Source organism: Ischnura elegans, assembly GCF_921293095.1.
Source record: "Ischnura elegans chromosome 13 unlocalized genomic scaffold, ioIscEleg1.1 SUPER_13_unloc_3, whole genome shotgun sequence".
Taxonomy (NCBI): domain Eukaryota; kingdom Metazoa; phylum Arthropoda; class Insecta; order Odonata; family Coenagrionidae; genus Ischnura; species Ischnura elegans.
Genome location: NW_025791659.1, coordinates 2,010,640 through 2,034,279, shown reverse-complemented (window position 1 = coordinate 2,034,279; position 23,640 = coordinate 2,010,640). Strand labels below are relative to the sequence as shown.

General features: G+C 36.0%; 1 protein-coding gene across 5 annotated transcripts; it reads left to right on the top strand.

Annotated features, from left to right (window-relative positions):
• The first annotated feature begins 102 nt into the window (after positions 1–102).
• Positions 103–23,505, top strand: LOC124172887 (zinc finger protein 271-like). 5 transcript variants are annotated; one of them, XM_046552391.1, is made up of 5 exons: positions 103–191; positions 484–533; positions 652–789; positions 2,367–2,504; positions 20,277–23,505. In XM_046552391.1, exon 5 carries the CDS (start codon positions 20,459–20,461, stop codon positions 21,854–21,856), a length of 1,398 nt encoding a protein of 465 aa, XP_046408347.1. In that variant the 5' UTR covers positions 103–191; positions 484–533; positions 652–789; positions 2,367–2,504; positions 20,277–20,458; the 3' UTR covers positions 21,857–23,505. The 5 variants fall into 5 exon arrangements, with proteins under 5 accessions (XP_046408347.1, XP_046408344.1, XP_046408345.1 ...); XM_046552388.1 differs by having other exon boundaries at positions 20,268–23,505; XM_046552389.1 differs by lacking the exon at positions 2,367–2,504 and having other exon boundaries at positions 20,268–23,505.
• Positions 23,506–23,640: the final 135 nt, after the last annotated feature.

The following is a 23,640-nucleotide window of genomic DNA, read 5'->3' as shown; positions in this document are numbered from 1 at the left end:
AATATTTCATTTTTCGTTTTTAGGCCTGCTATATACGCCATCCTCTAGCGGTATAAAATGCAAATGAAGTCCCATATGTAAACCTTGCTTGCTTGGTCTAGAGTTAGGGCGTCAATGAGCATGTGGTTCGTGTGAAATATTTGCTGTCTTTTCTGTCGAAATGCGATTTATTTTTTAGGTCCACTGTAAATGTGAGCTTTTTATGCACCTTTCGTTTATTATTCTGAAGTTTTTGCGTTGGCGCAAGTCATAGAAATTAACGTAATGTTTTAGAAATTTGTAAATAACTGACTGAGTGCTGTGTGGATGGTTTGTTTGAGGAGTGAACAGGTTTTACAGATAGAATGAGTTATTGCTGTAAAAATATGAGTATTACCTCTGAGAATTTATCTGAGTCTTCAGAAAGGAATTCTGAGGGTACTCCGTGCAGACTTTGCATGAAGAAAAATGATTATTGTTACAACATATTCTTTTCAATTGCAGGAAGCCAGATAACTGGAAAGGATGCCTTAGGCGATTTTGTTGACTTACAAGTAAGTGAGGGTTTACATTTTATTGATCTCCTTAGTTATTGTTTTATTCCGTTGTATGGGCATGTTTTCCACGGCGAGTCTGTAATCTCTTGCGCATATGTTTTCATTCCTTTTGTAGGTTGCTGTAGGAGATGGCCTGCCTGCCAGTATATGCCCACTGTGCTTGAATAAGCTCATCGAAGTCAATGCTTTCAGAAATATTTGTCATGAATCGGACGCAGAACTGACAAAATTTTCGTGTTGAAATAACCTCAGGGTGAGTGCATCTTATTTTTTTCATTGGAAGCCTCGTGTGAGTTTCAAATAATGTGAAATCATTCATGTAACCAGAGATTGACTTGTTCGTGTTAACTTACCGTGTAGCCCGGCCTTAATAGTTAAAAGTTCATGTAGACTGGAAAGAAATTTTTGATAAATGTTTGTATTTGTGGTTTCAACAGATTATAGCAATAACTTGAAAATGTAATTAATCGTGTATTTGATGACTCACTTGCCATGACGGGCAAATAATTTGTTTATACGGTACATCACGGGATAATGTCTAAATGTATGAACGCCAAAGTACACCGTGTAACCACACAACTTGTGCGAATGCATGCACAGAAAAGAGAACTTGTTCCAATTTGGTTCATGCATTCGTACATGTACCGTTCTGGTCCACAAAATTCATTCACGGAAACGTGAATTAACTCATACCTGTTAATGCATCGTGTAAACAGGCCTTAATTCTTAGTGACTGCATCAATGTATTACATGAAAAAATAACTGAAAAGCACTTCTTATTAAAGACCAAAACTTAATGTAGCATTAAATTTGTTAGTTAAAAATATTGAATGCAATGAAAGGACCTCGCCAATGATCGACGGAGCAGTGAAAAAAGTCCAATTTCCCGCATAGTGTTTCCGAATCCTGATGAGGCATTAATTAACTCGCAGTTGCTACGTCAATGGTGACGACCGAAGTCGCTTTTTATATTGGTATAACTAAATTTTACAATTCATTCAGTCATAAAAGTGATACATTTGAATTTACCAATGACCAACTCATAACACATATAAATGAACGTGAAGAATTTTGAGGAATATGTTTTCGATGTTTTTCTTTTGCTTCTTACCTACTCTTTGATTTTACAACAGAATAATTCAGCTGCAAAAAATGTCGGCAATACACGAATTTTGGGCAAATGACGACCGGAGCGCACGAAGACAATCGTCCTAAGATAGGGTTCTTGTCAATAAGCTTGAAATTCTTGTAAAATATTTGCTGTTTATCCTGATGCTATGTGATTTCTTTTTGAGGTCCTATTTAAATGTGAGCTTATTACACCCTTTTCCTTGATAAGTCTTATGTTTTTGCAATGGTGTACGTCATGGAAATGATCTTAATGTGTTAGGAATATTGAAATCACTGAGTGATACGTGGATGATTTGTTGGAGTGAACTGGTTTAGAGATTGAATGAGTTATTGCAGTGAAAGCATGAGTATGATTCCTCGGAGTCTTCAGGAAATCATTCCGAGAGTTTTGTGATTTAATCTTATCACTTGTTAAATCAATCACAGACTTTCAACGAAGTCCAATAAATTAACTCAAGACATATTACAGTACCCCGTGCAGACTCTGCATGAAGAAATATGATTATTATTACCACGTATAACCTCAATTGTTTCAAGCGAGATAACTGTTGAGGATGCCTTATGTGATTTAGTCGAATTAAAAGTAAGTGACGGGTTACATTTTATTGATGTCCTCAGTTCTTTTTTTATTTTGTTCTATGAACTTATTTTCCACGATAGGCCCGAAGTCTATTGCAAATGTTTTCATTCCTTTCAAAGGTTGCTGTGGGAGATGGCCTGCCTGCCACTTGATGTCCAATGTGCTTGAAAAAGCTCATCGAATTCAACAATTTCAGAGATATTTGTCATAAATCGGATGCAGAACTGAGAAATTTTTGCTTTATAAATTACTTAAGGGTGAGTGCATCTTATTTTTCATTGGAAGTCTAGAGTAACTTACAATTACTGTGAAATCATTCAAGTAAGTAGATATTAACTTGTTTGTGTAAGCTTACCGTGTCGGCAAGCCTTAATAGTTTCACGTTCATATCGATGAGATTGAAAACTTAAGTAAGATGTTTGTATTTGTGGGTTCAACAGATCAAGATAATAACGTGAAAAAGTAACTTAATCGTGTAGTTTACGAAGCCTTGATGGGCAAGGTATTAAGATATATGCCTGAATCATATTAGTACATGTAAAAATTTATTAAAAAGTATAGGATACAAAATTTATTATCAGGATTTTTGTTTAGGATACAAAAGTTAATGGGGCATTAAATTAGTTCATTAGCAATATTAAATGATATTAAAACACCTCGCCAATGATCGACTGAATAGTTAAATACGTCCAGTATCCCATGTAGAGTTTCCGATTTTGGTTATTCAGTGATGAGGACTGCATACGTTTTATCTTTTCGTACAACTATTTGTTTAAAATCCAATCCTAGCAAAAAATTATTGGGTAATTGGAATTCAACTATGACCTACGAATTAAGGATATCAATAGATACGAATAATTTTTTGGGATGAGTTTTTGATATCTTTCTCTTACTTTAAACCTCCTGTTTGGATTTAAATTTGAACTTTTGAAATTTAGATCATTTATAGAATCATATTTGCGGACGTTTTCAAAGTTCATTTGCCAGTTTAAAGTCGTATTAAATATTAAGAGATGAGAATTGTATAAGTATACAAGTACTAAAAGGTAAATTAGCTACTCAAATAGTATCCAATAAAATATTTCAACAAAAAGATTAAAATTTCTAAAGCATATTAAGAAAAATGATTTAACACACCATGGCTATTTATTGTACTTGTCCGTTGTTATGTTAAAATATTATATATTTGGTTTTTTCATATTTGTATGATATTTGAGTGATTTGATAACAATATTGTTGGCTAAAATTATCTATGTGAGTGCTTTATAAATTTTTTATGTGCTTGATTACAAAAAACTTTATTCAAATTCTTTTGTGGTAAATAATATTTTTTACATAATAGGGTAGTTTCCTTCATCAAAGAAAACGAAAGGCATTGATTGCCATTCGTTACCCACCATTAGTGTATTCATAATACACAAATTATTTGGTTTTTGAAATACCGGTTTAGACGAATGGCAAGGGTCAAATTTTACCCTCAATAGTGTAGTTTCCTTCATCAAAGATACCGAAAGGCATTGATTGCGATTTGTTACCTACAATTACTGTATTCATAATATACAAATTATTTCTTTTTAGAAATACCGGTTTAGACGAATGGCAATGGTCCATTTTTATCCTCATTTGAAAAGGGCCAGATTGGCGCCCATGTGATGCCACTCCACGTGAAGTCACAGGGACCTAGTTTCTATAGGAGAAGATAGGAGTTATACATCGTCTGAGATTGCCAATGCATGCATGAGGCGCAGAGCTCAGGGAAACATGTCTTAATAATCACCTATTAAAACTGACTAAGGTCGGAAAGTTTTCTTCGTTTGATAAGGTATCAATAAACTTTTTTTAAGCCAAGCGCTACCAGGCAGCAAGGTACTCAGCTACCCTCTAGCAACCTGCGTCCTATAAGCGCTCAGACCCTCGATCAAGGTCACCTCACAAGGTGGGAGGGGGAACCAGAAATATGTCACACGGAGAGATTTCCTTACCCATCGCGTTTTCGTGCGCTTGAAAATTTTCACTTTTCATTGAATCGCGGAAAATAGATATCGTCATTTAAAAATCTAAAAGCGTGAAATTCGTACTCCAGAAGTAATAATCTTTCGATTTAGGCAATAAAAAAATAATAGGAAATCACCCTATTAAAATGTGGTAAGTGCTGAGGTTACCAATGCATGAGGCACAGAGCTCAGGGAAACATGTCTTAACAATCACCTATTAAAACTTGCTAAGGTAGCCTGTTGACTGACCCATAGCATACATCAACTTTAAACTACTTTAGGAAATTTTTCTAGGCTTGTTAAAATTCTCAGATGTATTGTAAAATGTATGCATTAATAACCGGAAAAGAGTTTTGGATTTACATTCCTCTCTCTGTAAAGTGGTAATTTTATAATTCATTTCTTAAAGCCTTCTTAAGGGATCACACTTTCCCCGTGCTTGGGGTAAGTGAGTTTCATGGCCGATGTGCAATATATTTCCACATTACATGGCACATGGGCTAAGTGCGATTTGACGAGATATTCAGCTTTACATTGCTTTTGAAGGTACCAACTTATATTCAACCGTTCTTGAAAAATTCAATTACCACTTCCAATACCTTATTCAATGTATTGGAGTTTTTGTCTATTACTTGAAAGAACTTTATTGATTATTGTAATAATCATAACTACCATAATTACATTATATTTTTATCTACGAATAACTTACAGTGCATTTACTATAAACAATATATCTACAATTTGAGTAAATCAGAGCAACAATAAATTAATTATGTTCATATCAGCATTGATTTCAATAGCAGGATATTCTCTTGTTGTGGTAATTAATTTATATTAAGATCTTATGTTAAGTAAACAAGTAGCCTTCATAGCTTCAAATAAAAGTAATAATCTTTTAGGTCTTAGTTTATATAAACAACTTTAGAATTGCAGTCTAATATAATTTCTTTTCACTATAAACCCAATGACTTCCAATACCTTCCCCAAGGTATTGGAAGTGGCTTTTTTGCATCTTCTGGTTAAGTAGATATTACACGAAAGAATTTTAGTGAAATTGGTTTTACTAATGATGGTGACAGTATTCGAAGTGCATACATTAATTTACAAGCGTGTCACAAATAGCTTATGTGTAGAAGCTGAATAATTAACGATAAAAGTAGCATCAAGTTTTTTTATGGAAAATATCTATGTATAAATTAGGATAAAGAAGGAAAGAAAATCCTGGATACAGCCTTGCTTGTGCCCCCCCCAGAAAGAAATCCTTATCCAGTAAATTCATCCTATGGTGCACAGAATTTAAATTATAATGTCTGAAATAATGCATCTCTCACTTACCATGGCACTTTTTGGGACGATATCTGCAGTGTTCAGTGGGAATGTCTGTTAAAGTTATGAATATTAGGTTGAAAGAATTATTTGTGGGTGACATTGATTTCGTTTTTAAGAAGAAAAGGATTTTATGAGGCTCTCAACCGGTTGCAGGTTCATTAAGGTCATTTCTCCCGCGTGTTGCCATCCTTGATAAACAATGGAGACCTAACACCTAGTACCATGAGCTTTGGTAGAATTGTTCTAGGAATCTGCATTGTGATCTGCACTGTCAGCCAGCAATGGTTTAATTTGCAGCAGTCCAAGGGAATTTCTCCTCATTAAAATTCATGTGTATTTCATTTGTAATGGGAAATAAAACTCAATGATGCAAATGTTTTTGTGAGCATGTCCTGATTTGCTGATAGGAAGGAAAAAATAGCATTAGGGTAATTAAGTGTTCAAGTAGCATCAAGTTTCACTGTAGAATACAATTTCATGATAGATTTGTTGAAATTCTGTCCATCAACAACTCAAAATGTGTGCACAGGTAATTTGGAGTTTATTCTGTTACAAATATCATGAGTTAATGGAACACTCTGCAGTCATTTCCATGCTGCAGACATATCTGTGAACCGTTTACAATGCTCCTCAAATGATAACATCAGTCAAGCTTGTATGCAATGGAATTGGGCCCTTTAATGTTGTCTCTTTGCTAATAGTACTGAAAATACTCTTATCTATCATCCATATCTCAATCTCAGAGAGGAGGACCGTTATAAGATAATAGTAGAACAGGGGAAGCTGGCAACCACTTCCGTTGAAACATGTGCCAATCATATGCATCAAGAGAGTTAAGAATATTTATTCTCCAGCAAGCTCCAGAAGGAAAATTGAATACCTCCGATTATAAATAAAGTACGAGTATAAAACTATTTAGTAGTTACGTATAGTTATATAATCATATTTAATACAAATGTTTTCATTCATTGCTTAATTTCATAATTTTATGGCTTGAAGAAGTGTATAAAATGTAAAAACTGTGAATTGCATGGCATATGGTGTATCATTACTTAAGATTGGTTAGGTCCCCTCTTGGCAGAACATTAAACACTTGGCAAATTTGAATGAAGGCATGAAGTTTCTTTATGCTATGGGTTTTTCAAAAACAAATGAATCCATCCATTTCTGCTCAGAAAAAAAAGTTTGATAGTACTACAGTAAAAATTGGGTAATGAAGAAAATTTAGAAACTTTTTTTCTAGATTTTTTATAAAGACATGATAAATAATAAATAAAATGGATATAAGGGCTTACTGGAAATAGGGTAGTTTCCTATTATTTTTTTGTTGCCTAAATCGAAAGAAAATTACTCCTGGAGTAAGTATTTCACGCTTTTAGATTTTTAAATGATGATATCTATTTTTCGCGATTAAATGAAAAGTGAAAATTTTCAAGCGCGCGAAAACGCAACGTGTAAGTAGGAATGAAGGGAAAAAGTCCGTATGACGTATTTCTGGTTCCCCCTCCCGCCTTGTGAGGTGACCTTGATCGAGGCTCTGAGTGCTGATAGGACGCAGGATGCTAGCTGGTAGCTGAGTACCTTGCTGGCTGGTAGCGCTTGGCTTAGAAAAGGTTTATTAATACCTTATCAAACGAATAAAACTTTCAGACCTTAGCCAGTTTTAATAGGAGATTATTAAGATATGTTTCCCTGAGCTCTGTGCCTCATGCATGCATTGGTAACCTCAGACGATGTATAACTCCTATCCTCTCGTGTAGAAACTAGGTCCCTCTGACGTCACGTTGAGTGGAATCGCATGGGCGCCAATCAGGCCTTTTTCAAATGAGGATAAAATTTGACCCTTGCCATTCGTCTGAACCGGTATTTCAAAAACCAAATAATTTGTGTATTATGAATACACTAATGGTGGGTATTGAACCGCAATCAATTCCTTTCCTTTTCTTTGATGAAGGAAACGACCCTATTTGAAAATGATTATGGAAGGGGAATTTTTATAAGTAAGGGGAGAGAACTCCATAGATTACAACCAGAGATAAGTAAAAGTTCGGAAAGGAATTGCATATCAACAATAGTCTCTGATCAGCGTTGACACAGATTTCAAATTCCCACAGGTAAACTACATTGGTTGCGGTGAAGTATGAAAATACTTTTCCATGCTCAAAGAAAAGATTAAAAAAGTAAATAACTAATAAATCAACTTAAAAATAAGTTACATTGCAACAGCTTAAACACAATATGCATAACAATTCTCATGCTCATTGACACGTAAACACCACTTTATAATATGAGACATACGGAAAAATTAGTGTACATAATTAGAAGGATTCTTAGTTGCGGTTTTTACTACTAGAGACACAACTACAAGAGGCCAAATATCTTCCTTTAAATATTAGCCTCTTTCCCGTACAATACATGACAATTTCACTTGTTGATATGATGTTTGTGTCAAAGTGGAATTTAAACGCCATATCGGCAGCTTCAGTGACAACCATAATTCCCAAATTTCTTTAGTATGCAGAAAGGGTTTTCTAAATAGGTATTTCGGAGTTCATGCAAATAAACTCAATATTATATCAGTTTACGTTCAGAATGCAGGAATTTATCACTTTTCGATGGTATACAAGGTTCGCTAGCGGGAAGAATTGAAGCTACAAACCTGGAATCTAAACCAGTCTTTGCTTAGCTTGTCCGATATAAAATAGGGCTACATATACCATAAAAAGGGGCTATAGAAAGCACACTTTTAAATATCACCTAAAAATCACATTACAACAGATAGACCTAAAATACATAAATGCTCATTGACACCCTAGCTTATAACAGCCCAATCAAGCAAAGATTAGTTTAGACTCAGGGCTTTAAGTGTGTATCTTACCATGAGAAGACTACGTATACAATGGGCCTTTCGTCGAAAAATGAAGAATTCTTCCTTTTGCATTAATTTAAACTGATATATTATTAAGGTTTATTGGATGAGTCCTGACATGGCTATTTTGAAAAAATACATTTTTGAACTTTAAAATAAAGAAATTCTGGAATCGTTTTGCCGACAAAAGGGAGTTAAGCAATGTATGGGAGCTGAAATTGGGCTTAAATTCCTTTCTGGTCTTACATACATACTAATCTTAATCTTAACAAGAAATTATAAAACCGCGATTCTAAACCAACCTTGAATACGTGGTCTTACTTCAACATGGTTATTTCACGGATGATGTGACCGTGTCAAATGATCATGAAAATCGTAAATACTCTACACTTATATAGTAATATAAAATCTATGGTGAAAATTGTTGATAATATTCTCCATCCATGCTGTTGCATCGTGATATATATTTGAGGTGATTTATTAATAGCTGACTTTTATGGACCTTGCCTTGAGTATTTCTCAGTGTTTTCACTTATCATCCAAATGAAAGTAGTTTCCTTCTGGGATTTTGTGATCATAGTCTCCCTGAAATGCATAGGTCGTATTGCTTTCAGGTAGCTAAGCAGCTAAGGCCTTGAAATTCATGAAACGAATAATTGTTGAAATAACTGCAGATTCAATAATAAGATTGGTAATAACAGATGTTAGTACCCAGGCTATCTTTAGTTTGTTTTGAGGCTGCAATGTATATCTACTCTTAAATGTCCGCCGCGCGAATTCTAATATCGATGTGTCGATGCGTTTTGAATTCGACTTTTGAGTATAGCGGGGATTACAAGTACGAGTCGACTCGTTGGTACTAGCCGACCTGGACGTGTATCATATCAACTTCCGGCCGAGTTCACTATCGATTGCTGTGGTTCTCGATACTCGGACGAGGTAGCCGCCATCCTAGTAGCTATCCGAGGGTTCTCGATTAGATCGAAAAAATCGCACTGGTCCGACAGCAGTGGATCGCTGTTTAAAAATGGAGAACGTTGAGAGAAGTGTAAGCGTGTACGCAAGAGGAGGGAATATGAGTTCCAGGAGGGAACCGTTTACCGAGGCAGACACAATAAAGTTTATCGAGGAATATCAAAGGCATGAATGCCTTTGGTTTTCACTATTTAATCCAAGGACTTGAGGATGGTTGTCATGGATGGATGTCCTCTATACTGACATTTCTAAAGCGTGTGATTTTTTTGTGGTGAGTAAATTACATCACTCTGCTACACAAATAGAAATCTCTTGGATTAGTGGACTCCATTCGTTTCATAGTTATGCATATTACTGTAAGTAAAAATTGAATCCTCTTTCTCACAGCCATTTATTGTAAACTCCTCGCCGAATACTCAAGACATGAAACAAGCGAACGAAAGGAAGATTAATTCTTCCTCCACAAGGAACCTTAAAGTTGACCAAGAAAACTTTAAGTTTCATTAATTTTATTATCAGAGGCTTATGTTTAGGTAGCTGTATAAAATTAAAACATCAATATGAGACTATCATTCTTTCCTTGATTTATGGACGACATTTGTCCTTTACGCATCGACTTACTGAAGATTGCCTTACCAACAAAATAATGTGTTGCCCTATGTTTCTTAGATATCCTCCCTCATGAACCGTAATGCTACGAGAATCTTAAAATATAAAACATTTAATAGCGGATATTTCTATAGCTACCTACAGCTTTTCGAAACAAATAAGTAAGAAATCTGCTAGCAAATGTAGCACAGAAAGCAAATAAAAGCCCGTTCCTCCGTTTACTTTAACATCGAGCATCCATTAAAAAAGTATTTCTAAATTTTTAACTATACAAGCGAACTTTTAGTTCATCCACTATATCTATTTACGAATTAAGTAAGAACTTCTTTTGACGCGTGGAAATATTTTATGAAAATATCCATCATCGTATACGAACGGATTACACGTATCCCATATACTCCTTCTTTCCAGATGTAATCGGCGTCTTTATTTTATATATCTAGCCAATGCCCGTTGAATCCGTATATTTGCTCCCCCGCAATATTCATATGTTTCTTGAAACAATCGCTATATAATCGGCGACACTCCGTAAATTTCTTCTATAACAGCGCGACTCTCCTTCGGTTAATAGACATCGCCATAAACGAATAATTGGTTATATGCTTGATACAAAAATACCGCCAACGACAAGACTTCACTTGCGATAACGTGCAATTGACAGCGCTAGACGTGTAGACACAACAGTGAATCCAAGTGGAGTCGAAACTCACATTCGATTCAATATAAATCGATCGACTACGAGTTAACTCGTGTGCAGCCCCCTCCAACTCCCGGCCGCTAGGTGGCCCAAAAGCTTCCGTGCGAGGGAATCGCCGATAGATGGTGCTAGTGGGTGTTTGCGCGTCCAGCATTACGAAATTGCATTGAACCAAATACGATTCTTGATCGCTGGAACAACGAATTTAAAATGCCTTAAACTGAATTGAACACTGAGAAGCAATTTAATAGCCTTTTAATTTCATTGACAGCCAGTTAGAAAGTCCATGTACAAAAAACATTGCCTTTAGAAGAAATTGAAAATGAGATGTTGTCGTCTGCTAGCAGTCGTATTTTACTAGCTCTACTTCGTAAAAAAGAAGTTATTTGCGTCCTGATCATCATATATTTATCGCTAACGGCATACTGCCTGACATATAATTATCAAGGTGTCGGTCCCCAAAAAAAATTGGCGATACAGACAATCGAGTCGGCGTTTCCTCCTCCAAGGAACTCCAGCGCAATTATGCTGAATGAGGAAATACGTTTTGGCTGCAGAAATCTCCTTTAAACTCTCATTAGGTCACCTTAAACAGGCAATCCTAAACTGGTAGCTACGAGGATTCGGTTATCTCCGATTCAGAAATTACAAGATCCGCAATGAGAAAAACTGGCCCAAAATTAATTACTGAAAGCTTCACATAACGACTCATATTAAGATTAGATTAAGACTTAATGGTTATTCTGAAATGGAAAATGTACGTTTGGGAACCCTAATTAAGACTTTAGGCACAACAAAAACACCTTGCTAAATTCTTAACCAAGAAAGTCACAGAAATACACATCACAAGATCAACCGAAACAGCAACCAATGTAAAGGAAAAGGGGACGTCTGGGAACGGTAGGTGAAGGAAGTGATTGTTGTTAAATTTAAAATGTATTTATTCATGAAAGCACAAGCACTATCATTAACACTGTACAGGCGAGCTTAAAGGATAAGGGCAAAGGTTGGAAGTGTGAAAAATGTAAATAAATCTCGAAGTTCATGAAGATTTGAGGGTTTTCCACGGTTGTGGCAGTATCACTTCCACCAAAAGATCTGGAGATGAATGACCGCCTAGAAATAGATATTTTTCAAAATTAGGCAAAATTTAAAAAAATATATTAAAAAAATGAGTTGCAATCCTAGGTCGTATCAGTTATAAATGTGGAATGACAGTACTTTTACCACGAAAAATCTCCACAGTTAGCTACACGAGGTTATGTCACACCAAAAATGTAAGGCTTTGAGGCACGAGAAAAATATCATAATGAAAGGGTGGGGCCAAATTTTCGATTGCAAATATCAAGAGCTAAATTCATCCTTTCAATTCTTAATATTACCACCATTTACTCTATTCTCATGACTTCCTTTTTTATTACAGATAGTAACCCCTGCCCCTTTTCAGCAAAAAATATCATGACCACATTACTGTTGTTGCACTTTGTTTACAACTACAACAATTTCTAAACTGCAATGGCAGCAAATCCACAGAAGTAAAAAAAATATGAAATTAATTATATTTCAACATCCGTAGGCGGATCACCGTTAGTCCGTGTATATTATTGTACGCTAAACAACATCAATACTTGCATAAAATGAGCATGGATGCAAGCATAACTATCGCTAGGGCGCCATAAATCTTATCCCACCAGATAACAGAAGCTACCATTATAATTTCACTGTCATTAAGTCCTAAAACTAGAGTAGGATGCACATTAACACTTTCACCATGATCATAAAAACATTAATTCACTGCACAACTGTATCTAATAGGAATGAAACAATACAAGTTTTCAATTCGTGGTGGAGCGATATTTTTCCTCCTCTTTCTGTACTGACACAAAATTCTTCACTAAATATCTAAAGCCATCAATTAATTGCAAAGCGAGCTACGAAACCACCGAGGTTATACAATTGTAATTAAGTACAATAACACAAATAGTAAAAACTGATGGAACTATGCCTCCACGGCAACATGGCATGATATTATCTCGGTATTATGTGAAAAACATGAACCATTGATTTCCCGCGAAGATAAAAATAAAAATTTCCGTAATTAAATATCGGATGCTTTGCCATATCCTCTTTAAAAACAAGAGAAAGGGCATGCATGGAAGAGTAAACAAAGCCGCCATTGCAGATACTGCAGTATTTCCGCTATCTATTTGCACCGCTAATTTATTCTTGGCGAATAACACATATTTTCAAATAAAAAACGAGGTCACTGAGATCTAAAACCACGAAAAAATTACCAAATTAACGATAACAGAGCCATAAAACTAACATCGGTAACCCACCGCATTTCGAGTACTTACCACTGCTTTGAAAAAACTTTTATTTTCAGCTCAGCATTCCTTCCTGGTTTTCCTGTATCTTGTAGAATTATTAGACACATATCAAAAGCGCGATGCACGAACCATCTTCAAATTTAATAGCTTTTTAGCAATATAACACATCTTCCAAGTGATGAGCTTCGCTGGTTCACCATTGAAACGAATGTAACAGCAACGCGATACTGGGCGCGCGACAGGCTCGCAGCGCCACTCTGTAACGAACTAAAAAAATTGAATAACGTGGGAGGATTTTGGGGCCAGCCAACCAGCGGCGTAACAGCTGAGTTGGAGGGGGCTGCTCGTGTGTGTAATCCTCGCTTTAAGCTTTAAATAACGTCGAATGGAGTGGCCGATCGATTAGTTCGTGAACGAGAGCATGTCGGGAAATTGTGTTTATGACGGAAATGAATAAACTCCCTATTTTGTTTGGTTTGAGAGGTAGTACTCTCGTTATTAAACATTACTTTTGGATTTATTTTGATTCTGGGAATCTTTTTAGTCGAGGTTAGTAGTTTTTAGTTTGTAAAGATGGTAGTGGTTAAGCTATATAAGTACCTACATGAATGTGTTGTTGTTGACCTTAAACTAAAACGTTATCCTGCTTATTTGCAAAATAGGTTTAAAGTTGCTGCTGGATCCTTTGTTTCCTGTCAGGTAAGTTGAGAAAATTATTGGATATTTTTTTACTGTGAGGCCCTCCCTCTGAATTCGTATTCGTGTATAATATCCATATTTTTGGCGGAGAGTGATGTGCATTTGGTGGTGTGTTTTGTATGATGATGGGGCTCTTAAAATGCACAATTTCTTGTAAGAACCGCATAGTAACGTCATGTATACAATTAATCTCGTACAAAGATTATTCTCTTGGTGTGATTAGCTAGTCTATATAGCCTATATGTATGGGTATGATGTGAAGTGACGGTTCGATTACTTAATGAAAGGGAGTTTGAAGTAGCTTTGTGTATTCCAGAGAAGAACAAAATCTGTTTTTGTGTGCGTTATAGAAGATAGTGCTCTCATAATTAGACATTCCCGTTTGAGCAGGACTTCCTTCAAGTCGATTTAAGTAGTTTTTGTGGGTAAACATGTTAACGTAATTATACACATGTGTTAATTTTGTCTTTAAACAAGAGGACTCAATATTTCCGACTTATTACCAAAATAGATATTGTGGTGGTACCGAATCTGTCTTTTTTTGTTTTTATATGGAGATATTAGTAGATAATCTTCTGTTTTCATGCCGGCGTCACTGACTTCTTATTTGTGTATCATATCCAAGAACCCTGTAAGTAGGCTTCTTGATCATATCCATATTTATGGTGGAGAATACTGCGTGACTTTCTAGTGTGTTTTGTTGTTTATGGTTCTAATTAAAAGGGCATAACTACGCATCACCACCTCATAGTAAAATCATGCAAGTGGTCTCTCATTAATCAGGATTACTCTCTTGGTGTTATAGCAAGTATTTCATCATCTAGGTAATGTTATATGCATTTCGGAGTTGTTTGGCCCTGTCGTAATGATATTATGTGTTCTAAATGTTCGCAGGTATATGTACTACATGATGTTATCATACTGTTTTGTCTTATCAACTTTTGTGTCCTTAAATATCATTATTGGTAGTCATACCATGTGTATTAAAATCCTCTCACGGCATTTGAAGTATCGCATTCTTCTCTGTCAACGTCGCAGAAATATTTAAACCCTCGCAATTTAAGCCTTAAGAGCTTAATATATTTTTGTATATTGGCTTTGTATGATCTTTGGGAAAAGTAGCGAAAATATGAAATTCTAAACCGGAAACCTCTAACTGCAGCAAAGATAATTGTTTAGAGGCATAGTTCTCTATGGGAAGTTTCAAATTTGATTCTTTTTTTTATAACGTAGAGGTTTGTAAGTACGTAGGATCTGTTTTGAGATGTGACATCCAAGAATATAAAATATAATTCGAGTTTGTTTTGAGCGTTGATATCTGTTTCTCCGAACATTTGGCCTTAACCTCGACAGTTTCATGAGTGACATGTTTTAGGACGACTTAGTACTTAAGTCTGGGTATCATTCATGGAGATGTAAGCTTTATATATTCGGTTTAATGTATAAAGATGCTTTATATGGAGAGCATTGAGGTTCCGTAGCATATCCCGTTTAAAAGTATCTGCTGACTTGCTATCAAATAACAAGCGAGCAGAGATGACGTAATTGGTGAGGGTATAAGTTCGTTAATTAAATACAATTTATGGCTGACTTGATTTTACGTTTCATGGAATAGGATGCCTGTTTATTCATGGCAAATTATTAGGGAGTATCTTTTCAATTGTCATCATGGAGTGCCAATTTCCAATTGTTTATATTGCTTCTTTTAATGTTGAGTTTTCTTGTATCACCATGACATTTGCTTTTAAGCTGCCCATTATTATTTTGTCCTGGTGACTTTGCCTTTTCGAGTGGTGGTAGATGCTCTTTCTAATTCCCATCATGAAGTATCTATTCCCATTTGTTTATAATGCAGTATTAGTGTTGAGTATTGGATATACTAATGACATTTGCTTTTGGACTGCCTCACGATTGTGTTCTAGTGAACATGCTTTCGGACTGCTGATAGACGTTCCTTTTATTGCCATTATAGAGATACTATTTTCGTTTGATCTTAATATTTATTTTAGTGCTTATTTTTAGGGGATGCTCATGGCATTGCTTGTAACCAGCATGATCATTTTGTAAAATTGAACGTGCCATATTAGTAGTAATGGATACTCATTTTAATTGTCATCATAATACAAAGTTATATTCGTTTTTGTTGCTCTATTTAGTACAAAGCGTATGAGGTTTCCAATTATAATGGCTTTATAAACGAATTTTACAAAAGAAGCTCTTCTAATTTAAAAGACTTTTCACCCACCATGCATTTAAATGGGTTAACAAGTCTCCAATCACGTCGGTGACGAACTAATTGATACAAGTTTCATGGGAAAATAAGGTTTAATGAGGGGTTTAAACATAAATTTGCATTCAGGATGATGATATTTATCAAATTCATATACCTTCAATACTGTTCCTTACATTTGCTATTTCCATTGAGCAAAATATTGGGAAAAATCGGATTGCTATGAAATCATCACAGCGGACATTTTTGAAAGTCGATTAAAATGTGACGGAGTGGCAATAGAATGGAATTCTATGGGATGGAATTGGGCACCCTCAGTGCATTCCTCTTTGCTTTTTAGCTGCTATAATATTTTGTATAATAGAACGTGCCTTTTTAGTGCTCAAAGGGGCTCTTTTCAACTGTCATTCTGAAGTGCCCTCTTTTCAATTGTTCCTAAAAAGTTCTTTTAGTGCTGAGTTGCTAGGAATGCTCATGATATTTCCTTTGAAGAAGCCTGAATAGTATGAATGGTGAATTTACTTTCCAAGTTTTTAAGGATGCTCTTTTTAATTGGTGACATGATGTACCTATTTCAAACTTTTCATATTGCTTCTTTTAATACTGAGGCTTGTGCGATGATCGTGACATTTGCCTTGAAGCTGCCTGATTGTTTTTTAGCTTCCGATGATTTGATTTCCAAGTTTTGTAATGCTTCTTTTCATTCCGAGTTTTGGCTGATGATCATGGCAACTGCTCTGAATAGGCTTGATCATTTTTTCTCTTGATTATGCTTCTTTAAAAATGATAGACTCCCTTTTTAATTTCTGTTCTGGAGATGTCTGTTTCTATTTGTTAATAATGCTTGGTTAAGTGTTCATTGGTTGGGGGGGAAATCATGGCAAATGCTTTGCTTGGCGTGATCATTTTCTGCTGTAAACGTGCTTTTTTATTGCTGATAGAGACCTATTATTTTCCATCCTTAACCCTTTTACTGCTATCGGACCGATGTACCGGCCCTAGCTGTTTGCGTAAAAAGTGCCAGGGGCCAATTAATCGACCCAAATTATTTCACTTTATTGTTGTGATTGTGGCGTTTTCCACAGCTGTAATTAATGTAAACCCATATAATCTAGCTATGGTTATAAGATGTGAATGTATCTTAAGAGTTGCTTAAAAAAATATAGACATGTTAAATAAAATTAAGACAATTCTCCTGCAAGTGATCAATAGCCTTAATCACTATATTCTACTGGGTGTTAGAGTCATTTCATTAAATCTTATATCCAATTTTTGACGCTGGACAAAAATATTTCACATTTTCAAATTTGACCATGACCAAGCATTCACCTGCTTTGCACTTTATTGTCGCGTTAAATTTCTCTGTTTTTAATCTCAAACTTTGAAGCCTGCTTGAGATTATTTTATCAATAGCCCCAATATTTATATTCTACACTGGTATATAGTCAGTACACACCAGTGGCTCAGCAAGGGGTGTTTTGGGGGATAACACCCCCCTCCCCAGAGCTCAGGCAATTTTTGAAGTTTAACATATTTTATTTATTTGGATTAATATTACTTATTTTATAGTACAAGGATTTATAAAATATCCCTCAGAGGCCTTAAAACTAACAATTTTTAACCGTTTATCTTAATTATTCTGGCAGAGGGCCCTTGCACCTGCGGATAACCCTGTCAGGTATGCCATACACCCAGGCACCTCAGTAATAGTTGCGCCTGAAACCCCCCCTAGCCCTATTTCCTGGCTGTGCCCCTGGTACATATTACAAATGGATGTCTATGTATCATGTTGAGAAACTTTTTAATGCAGTTTTCCACACTTAAAAATTCTTTTTCCACGTGTGTATTCTCCTGTTCAGTCATAGTTAAGCCCTTGGATATAATTGACAAAAGTTTGTTGACTGTTATCTTAGTAACCACAGTGATATAAGGGGCGAGAGATCGTTTTGAATTGAATATTCTTGTATTGTAGATAAATATGAAATTAATTACAGATGAACTTGTGAAATGTGGCTGATTTTTCATTTGTTAGCCCTAACCCTAGGATTGTAGTCACCATTTCTGAAAATGAGCGTTTGAATGCAAAAAACTCAAACAAATTAAAAATGGCATTTTTGGAAAATAAAAGAACTGAGACTTATTAATTTGATAATCTAAATGAATATGTCACGAATATTGAAGTATTCGAAATTCACTTACAACTTATGTATCTCAATGTTTTCACGGTGTTTTATAGAAGGAAGGTTTTAAACTAACAAAGTAATATAGCTACAGTTAATACATAAATATGGTTAAGAAACATGAATTGGAGAAAAAGCCAAATATTTTGTTGAATATGTTATAATATGAGAATTCCTTACTTTAAAAAAATTGTTGATATTAATTTATTTTTAGTACTTTTAAAATTGACTTACCAACTGAAATAATTCATTTTGTATAATGTCAGCAAGTACTAAAATGATTAGAAGAAAATCGTAAATAATAGTATTAGATGGCTCTTTCCAAGCTACTTTGTATAGAAAGTATAAATTGTAATAAATTGATTACAAAGGTAAACATTGATGCACACAGGGTAATTACTATTGATACATTATCAACAGAAAAAATATTCTGAAAATTTGGACCTGACAGGCCATCGATTGATGCATTTTTGTGCATTACAACATCCTTTGATAGATATCATCACATTTTTACTCATTACCTTTTCCATATTATAATTACCCTGGAATTACTCTGAACTCTGTCCACTTTAAAAAGCACCCTCATTGATTCAGCATAATCAATGGTAAAGGTTGCAGATAGCAATTGTCCTCTGTCTCCTCCTGTCTTCCCAAGAGAAGCCATCACTGCTCTGGACTACTCCCAGCTTTCTTCCTTTACATTGCTTTGCTTAATTGCATCTTCAAATTGGAGATAAGGGATGCGAATAAAATGCTTCTGGAACTTATCATCAGTAATTCCCAACGCAATTTTCAATTCCCAGTTCAACCATCAAGCGATTAAAATAGCATTATAATGATGCAGCCCTGTGTTTGGCTTTCGGGATTGGGTTTCTGTTCCCTTTTTCATCTATTTAACACAAGTTTTTCGACTTTGTAATATAATTAATATCATAGATTCCGTTCCCATAGTTTTTTGCCTTTATCTCTGCCTCACTTCGTCAGTCTTATATCAGCACGCTTCCTGAATATCTATACCTTCTAATTTCCTCTTTCTTTTCCCCATTGATAATAACAGTCACATTTCCATCATCATTTACTGTCACAACTTTAGTTTTTACTGCACATACTTTCATTCCTTCCTCTAAGCTGTTTTTCCTCAGTTTTTGAAGTTCCCAATTGTCATTGGTGAGAATCTCCCTGTCGACGAAAAACTTGATGGTTTTTTATTGCATCCTCCATTCCCTTCTCATTTTTTCACTCTTCATGGTTTTTCTGACCACCTCCTCCATGCATGTGTTATGTATTGTGAGTGAAAGGCAGCAGCCCTTGCTTACTGCCCGGCACAGATTCATACTTTCAACTTTCAGAGCCACCGTCTGGTTTTGTACAATTCCCTAATCAGCCTACCATCCCTCCATTCTTCTTTCTTTATCTTATGAATACACAATAGCTTATCTCATTTACACTGTAAAATGCGTTTTCCAGGTCCATAAAGCCAAAGCTAACATATTTTCCTCTTCCCCAGTGCATTTCTCCAATGTTCTTAGATGTGCAATAATTTCTATGGTACCCATACCTCTTCTGAAGCCAAACTGCTCGTCATCAACATTCTTTTCTGTTATTCGTTCAAGTCTCAGATTCAGAATTCTCAGCAATGCTTTAGCTGTTTATGAAATCAGACTGATTTTTCGGTGTTCCTCTCACTTTCTAGTGTCTCCCATATTTGGAATTGGTATCATAATTGTCTTTACAGGTTCCCTTGGCCGTGTACCTTATTGTATATTTTGTTACACAATTTTACTACTTCTTCTTGACCTTCTTCTATGCACATAAATAATTCAATAGGAAGCTGAACTATGACCATTATTCATGTACTTCATTGTTTGTGCTACCAATTTTTTTGAGAACTGGCTCCAAATTTTATTTTATTGTAGTTGATAGACACTACACCTTATTGTTAGATCAAATGAAAAATGAACGTATAATAAAAAGGGCGGCCCATCTTGATACTCTGAGGCGGGTATATTGCTTTCTATCAAATGGCCTTAGTCATCAACTAAAGGGCTTTTATAAATTAGACCAGTATACCTTTCTTTTGTGATAAAAATATTATAATTCTTTTCTAGGGCTTCCAGCTGGTGAAAGGAAGTTAAGGGAAACATCTAAGTGGTGACTATTCCTTCCTCAGCCTCACTGACTGTCATTTAATCTGCGAATGGAGCATCTCATGCAGGGGAATGAAGGAATGTGATTAGTAAAGACTTTGAAAAATGTGGAGCTGTTCTAGGTGATAAGTCAACATCTTGCTGAATTCCATATGATGGACAAGCAGACATCCAAAATCAGTGGAGGCAGAGTCACAATGGGTGAGATGAGGGGTGAAAGTGGTTGTGATGCACCAATAATCCCTAATGCCCTCAGGATGATCAGAATTAGTAGAAAGAGGAGTTGCGCAGAGGCAGGCATGGGGAACAAAGATGAGTTCAGTAATTGTGAGGCGAAAAATGCTGTAAAGGGACAAATGTCAAACGAAACTTCATATAATTGCTACCACTGCACAGGTGGATTCAGCACCAAAAGTGAGCTTAAAAAACACCTTGAAACTCATTTTGGTGCCAGCAATTTAGTCGTGGATGATGAATCATCCATGGTGCTAGATATAAAAGGGACAAACAGTGGAAAACAAGGGCTGAGGCATGAAGGAAAGGGGCCTCTAATGGAAGTATCCAGAGGGACTCTGGAGAAAGGAAAGGATAGAAAAGGGAGAAGGTTTGCTGTAGGAGCTGACACATGTGTAGAAAGTGATTCCTTAAATTCCTCCTCTTGCACTAGAGACATCAAAAAGGGAAAGTGTTCAAGTGCAAGAGGGAGGGCTTATTCCTGTAGTGTGTGCTATAAATGTTTCACTAAATCTTCTACTCTCAACAATCACATGAGTGTACACACAGGGGAGAAAAATTATTCCTGTAGTGTCTGCAATAAGTCATTCTCTCAGAGGGGCCACCTCAGCACACACAAGCGTACCCACACAGGAGAGAAACCTTATACATGCAGCATCTGCAATAAGCCTTTCAATCAGAGTTCTCACCTCAACACCCATATCCGTACCCACACAGGAGAGAGGTCTCATTCATGTAAAATATGCTGTAAATCATTCAGTCGTAGTTATGCCCTTACCGAGCACATCCGTATTCACACTGGGGATAAGCCTTATTCCTGTAGTGTCTGCAATAAGTCTTTCTCTCTGAGGAGCAATGTCACCAAACACATGCGTGCACACACAGGAGAGAGGTCTTATTCATGTAAAATATGCTGTAAATCATTCAGTTGTAGTGATTTCCTTGCCAATCACATCCGTATTCACACTGGGGATAAGCCTTATTCATGTAGTGTATGCAATAGGTCTTTCTCTCAGAGGAGCAACCTCAACAAGCATATGGCTACACACACTGGGGATAAGCCTTATTCCTGTAGCGTCTGCAATAAGTCATTCTCTCAGAGTTCCGACCTCACCAACCACAAGCATACACACACAGGAGAGAAACCTTATACATGCAGCATCTGCAATAAGTCTTTCTCTCTGAGTGGCAACCTCAACAAGCATATGGCTACACACACTGGGGATAAACCTTATTCCTGTAGTGTCTGTAATAAGTCTTTCTCTCAGAGGAGCAACCTCAACAAGCATATGGGTACACACAAGAGAGACGCATGATTCATTTAAAAATGCTGTAAATCATTCAGTCATAGTGATCACCTTACCGAGCATATGCGTATACACCCAGGAGTGTTTACAGTGTCTGCAGGAAATCCTTCACTCAGGGAAGCACCTTGTACAACCATATGTTTACGCACAGAGGAGAAAAAACTTTTTCATGTAGAATACGCTGTAAATCATTCAGTCATAATTATAACCTTACGAAGCACATGCGTATACACACACGGAAGAAACACTAGTTCTGCAGTGTCTGCAGGAAGTCCTTCACGCATACTAATGCCCTTTAAAGCCATATGCACATGCATGCAGGAGACTGACATTATTCATGTAACATTTCCTGCAAATCTTTCTATCACAGTAACCAGCTAACCACACACAAACATACGCATGCAGGAGACAAACCTTATGCATGTAGCAATTGCTTGAAATCCTTCTCTCTTAGAATCTCCATGCACCGTACATAAGCTCACGTGCACAGGACTTAGACCTTGTTCATGCAATGCCTGCAGCAAGGCTTTTGCTCACAAGTCCACCCTCGGCCATCACCCATATAGGAGGGAGACCCTATTCTTGCAGGGAATGTGGGAAAACTTCCTCTGGGAAGAGAGACTTCGTGAGGCATTTCCTTCCCCACATCTAAGAGGCATTATTGTTCTAGTTGACGGTATGAAGGGTTGACTCAAATTGGTTACTGAAATGCATCTGGCATGCATACTCGCTGGAATGATACACCATTGAGATATTGCATTTGTTGACATTTTTCCTCAAGCAAAAAGTTCAGGACACACGTAATTCATTATCGTTTACACAAGTAGTTTTTCATAATGATGAGCAAATACCCAGTAAGGATGGTGAGACGTAGTAGTGAATGCATGAAGAAGTCATGGATTTTTTATTTGTATTTTGAAGGAGCTGGGTAGCAAAATAGTGCAAGGCCACCCACTTAGCTCACTCTGCATTAAGACAATATGCCACTAACTTTCACTCGAATTTGTCTGCTCAAGGTCTAATATCTTTTGTTATGTTCCTCTCATTCCTTGGTGTGTCTCAATCTGAATTAATAATGAAATCAATGATGTTTTCTGGGTTGAAATCGTACAACTTGTGCCAATAGCCTAAAAATATTGTTACACTTGTATCACGATTGTTCTCATTTTACCGTTAACTAATCTATAATATAGGCGCATAATTCATTGTCGTTTACTCAAGTATTGTTAAAAAATGATGAGGAAATACCCAGTTGGGAATGGTAATAATGGTAATTTTTCATTGGTAAAATATTGTCTTTTTATATTGTAAAATATTGTCATACAACTGTCACAACTCTTTCTTACTGAAAATTTTTCCTTTCGCATATCGTAGTTATTTTAATGTAATCAATCCTTTGTTAGTCTATTATTTGATTTTTGTGGACTGTATCTTAAGAATACATTTCTCTTTATAGATAAACTAGATGGTAAAGTAGGATGGACATGGGAAGTGTCTAATCTAAGGCATCTGACGTAGGGGTCTGTGTTATGGTTGCTGCTACCATGTGCTTCCCAATATCCTTGTGATTGTTGTGTTTTAGGGTAACCTGTTTCTTACTGTAATTATGTACCTATATGTGTTAAACAAATGGCAATAAACTGCATCTGTATACAAAACATTGCCGGCCAGTATTAGTACTTAACAGTGAATCCACTAAGAAATGTAGGGAATTTTATTTCCATTAGAATTACCAACAATTCCATGGTATCTATATCTCATTGGTCCCTGTGGTATTTAAAAATTTGTTACTG

Coding starts and splice junctions, on each gene's coding strand:
- LOC124172887 (XM_046552389.1), top strand. CDS start 20,459: ATGATGGACAAGCAGACATCCAAAATCAGTGGAGGCAGAGTCACAATG.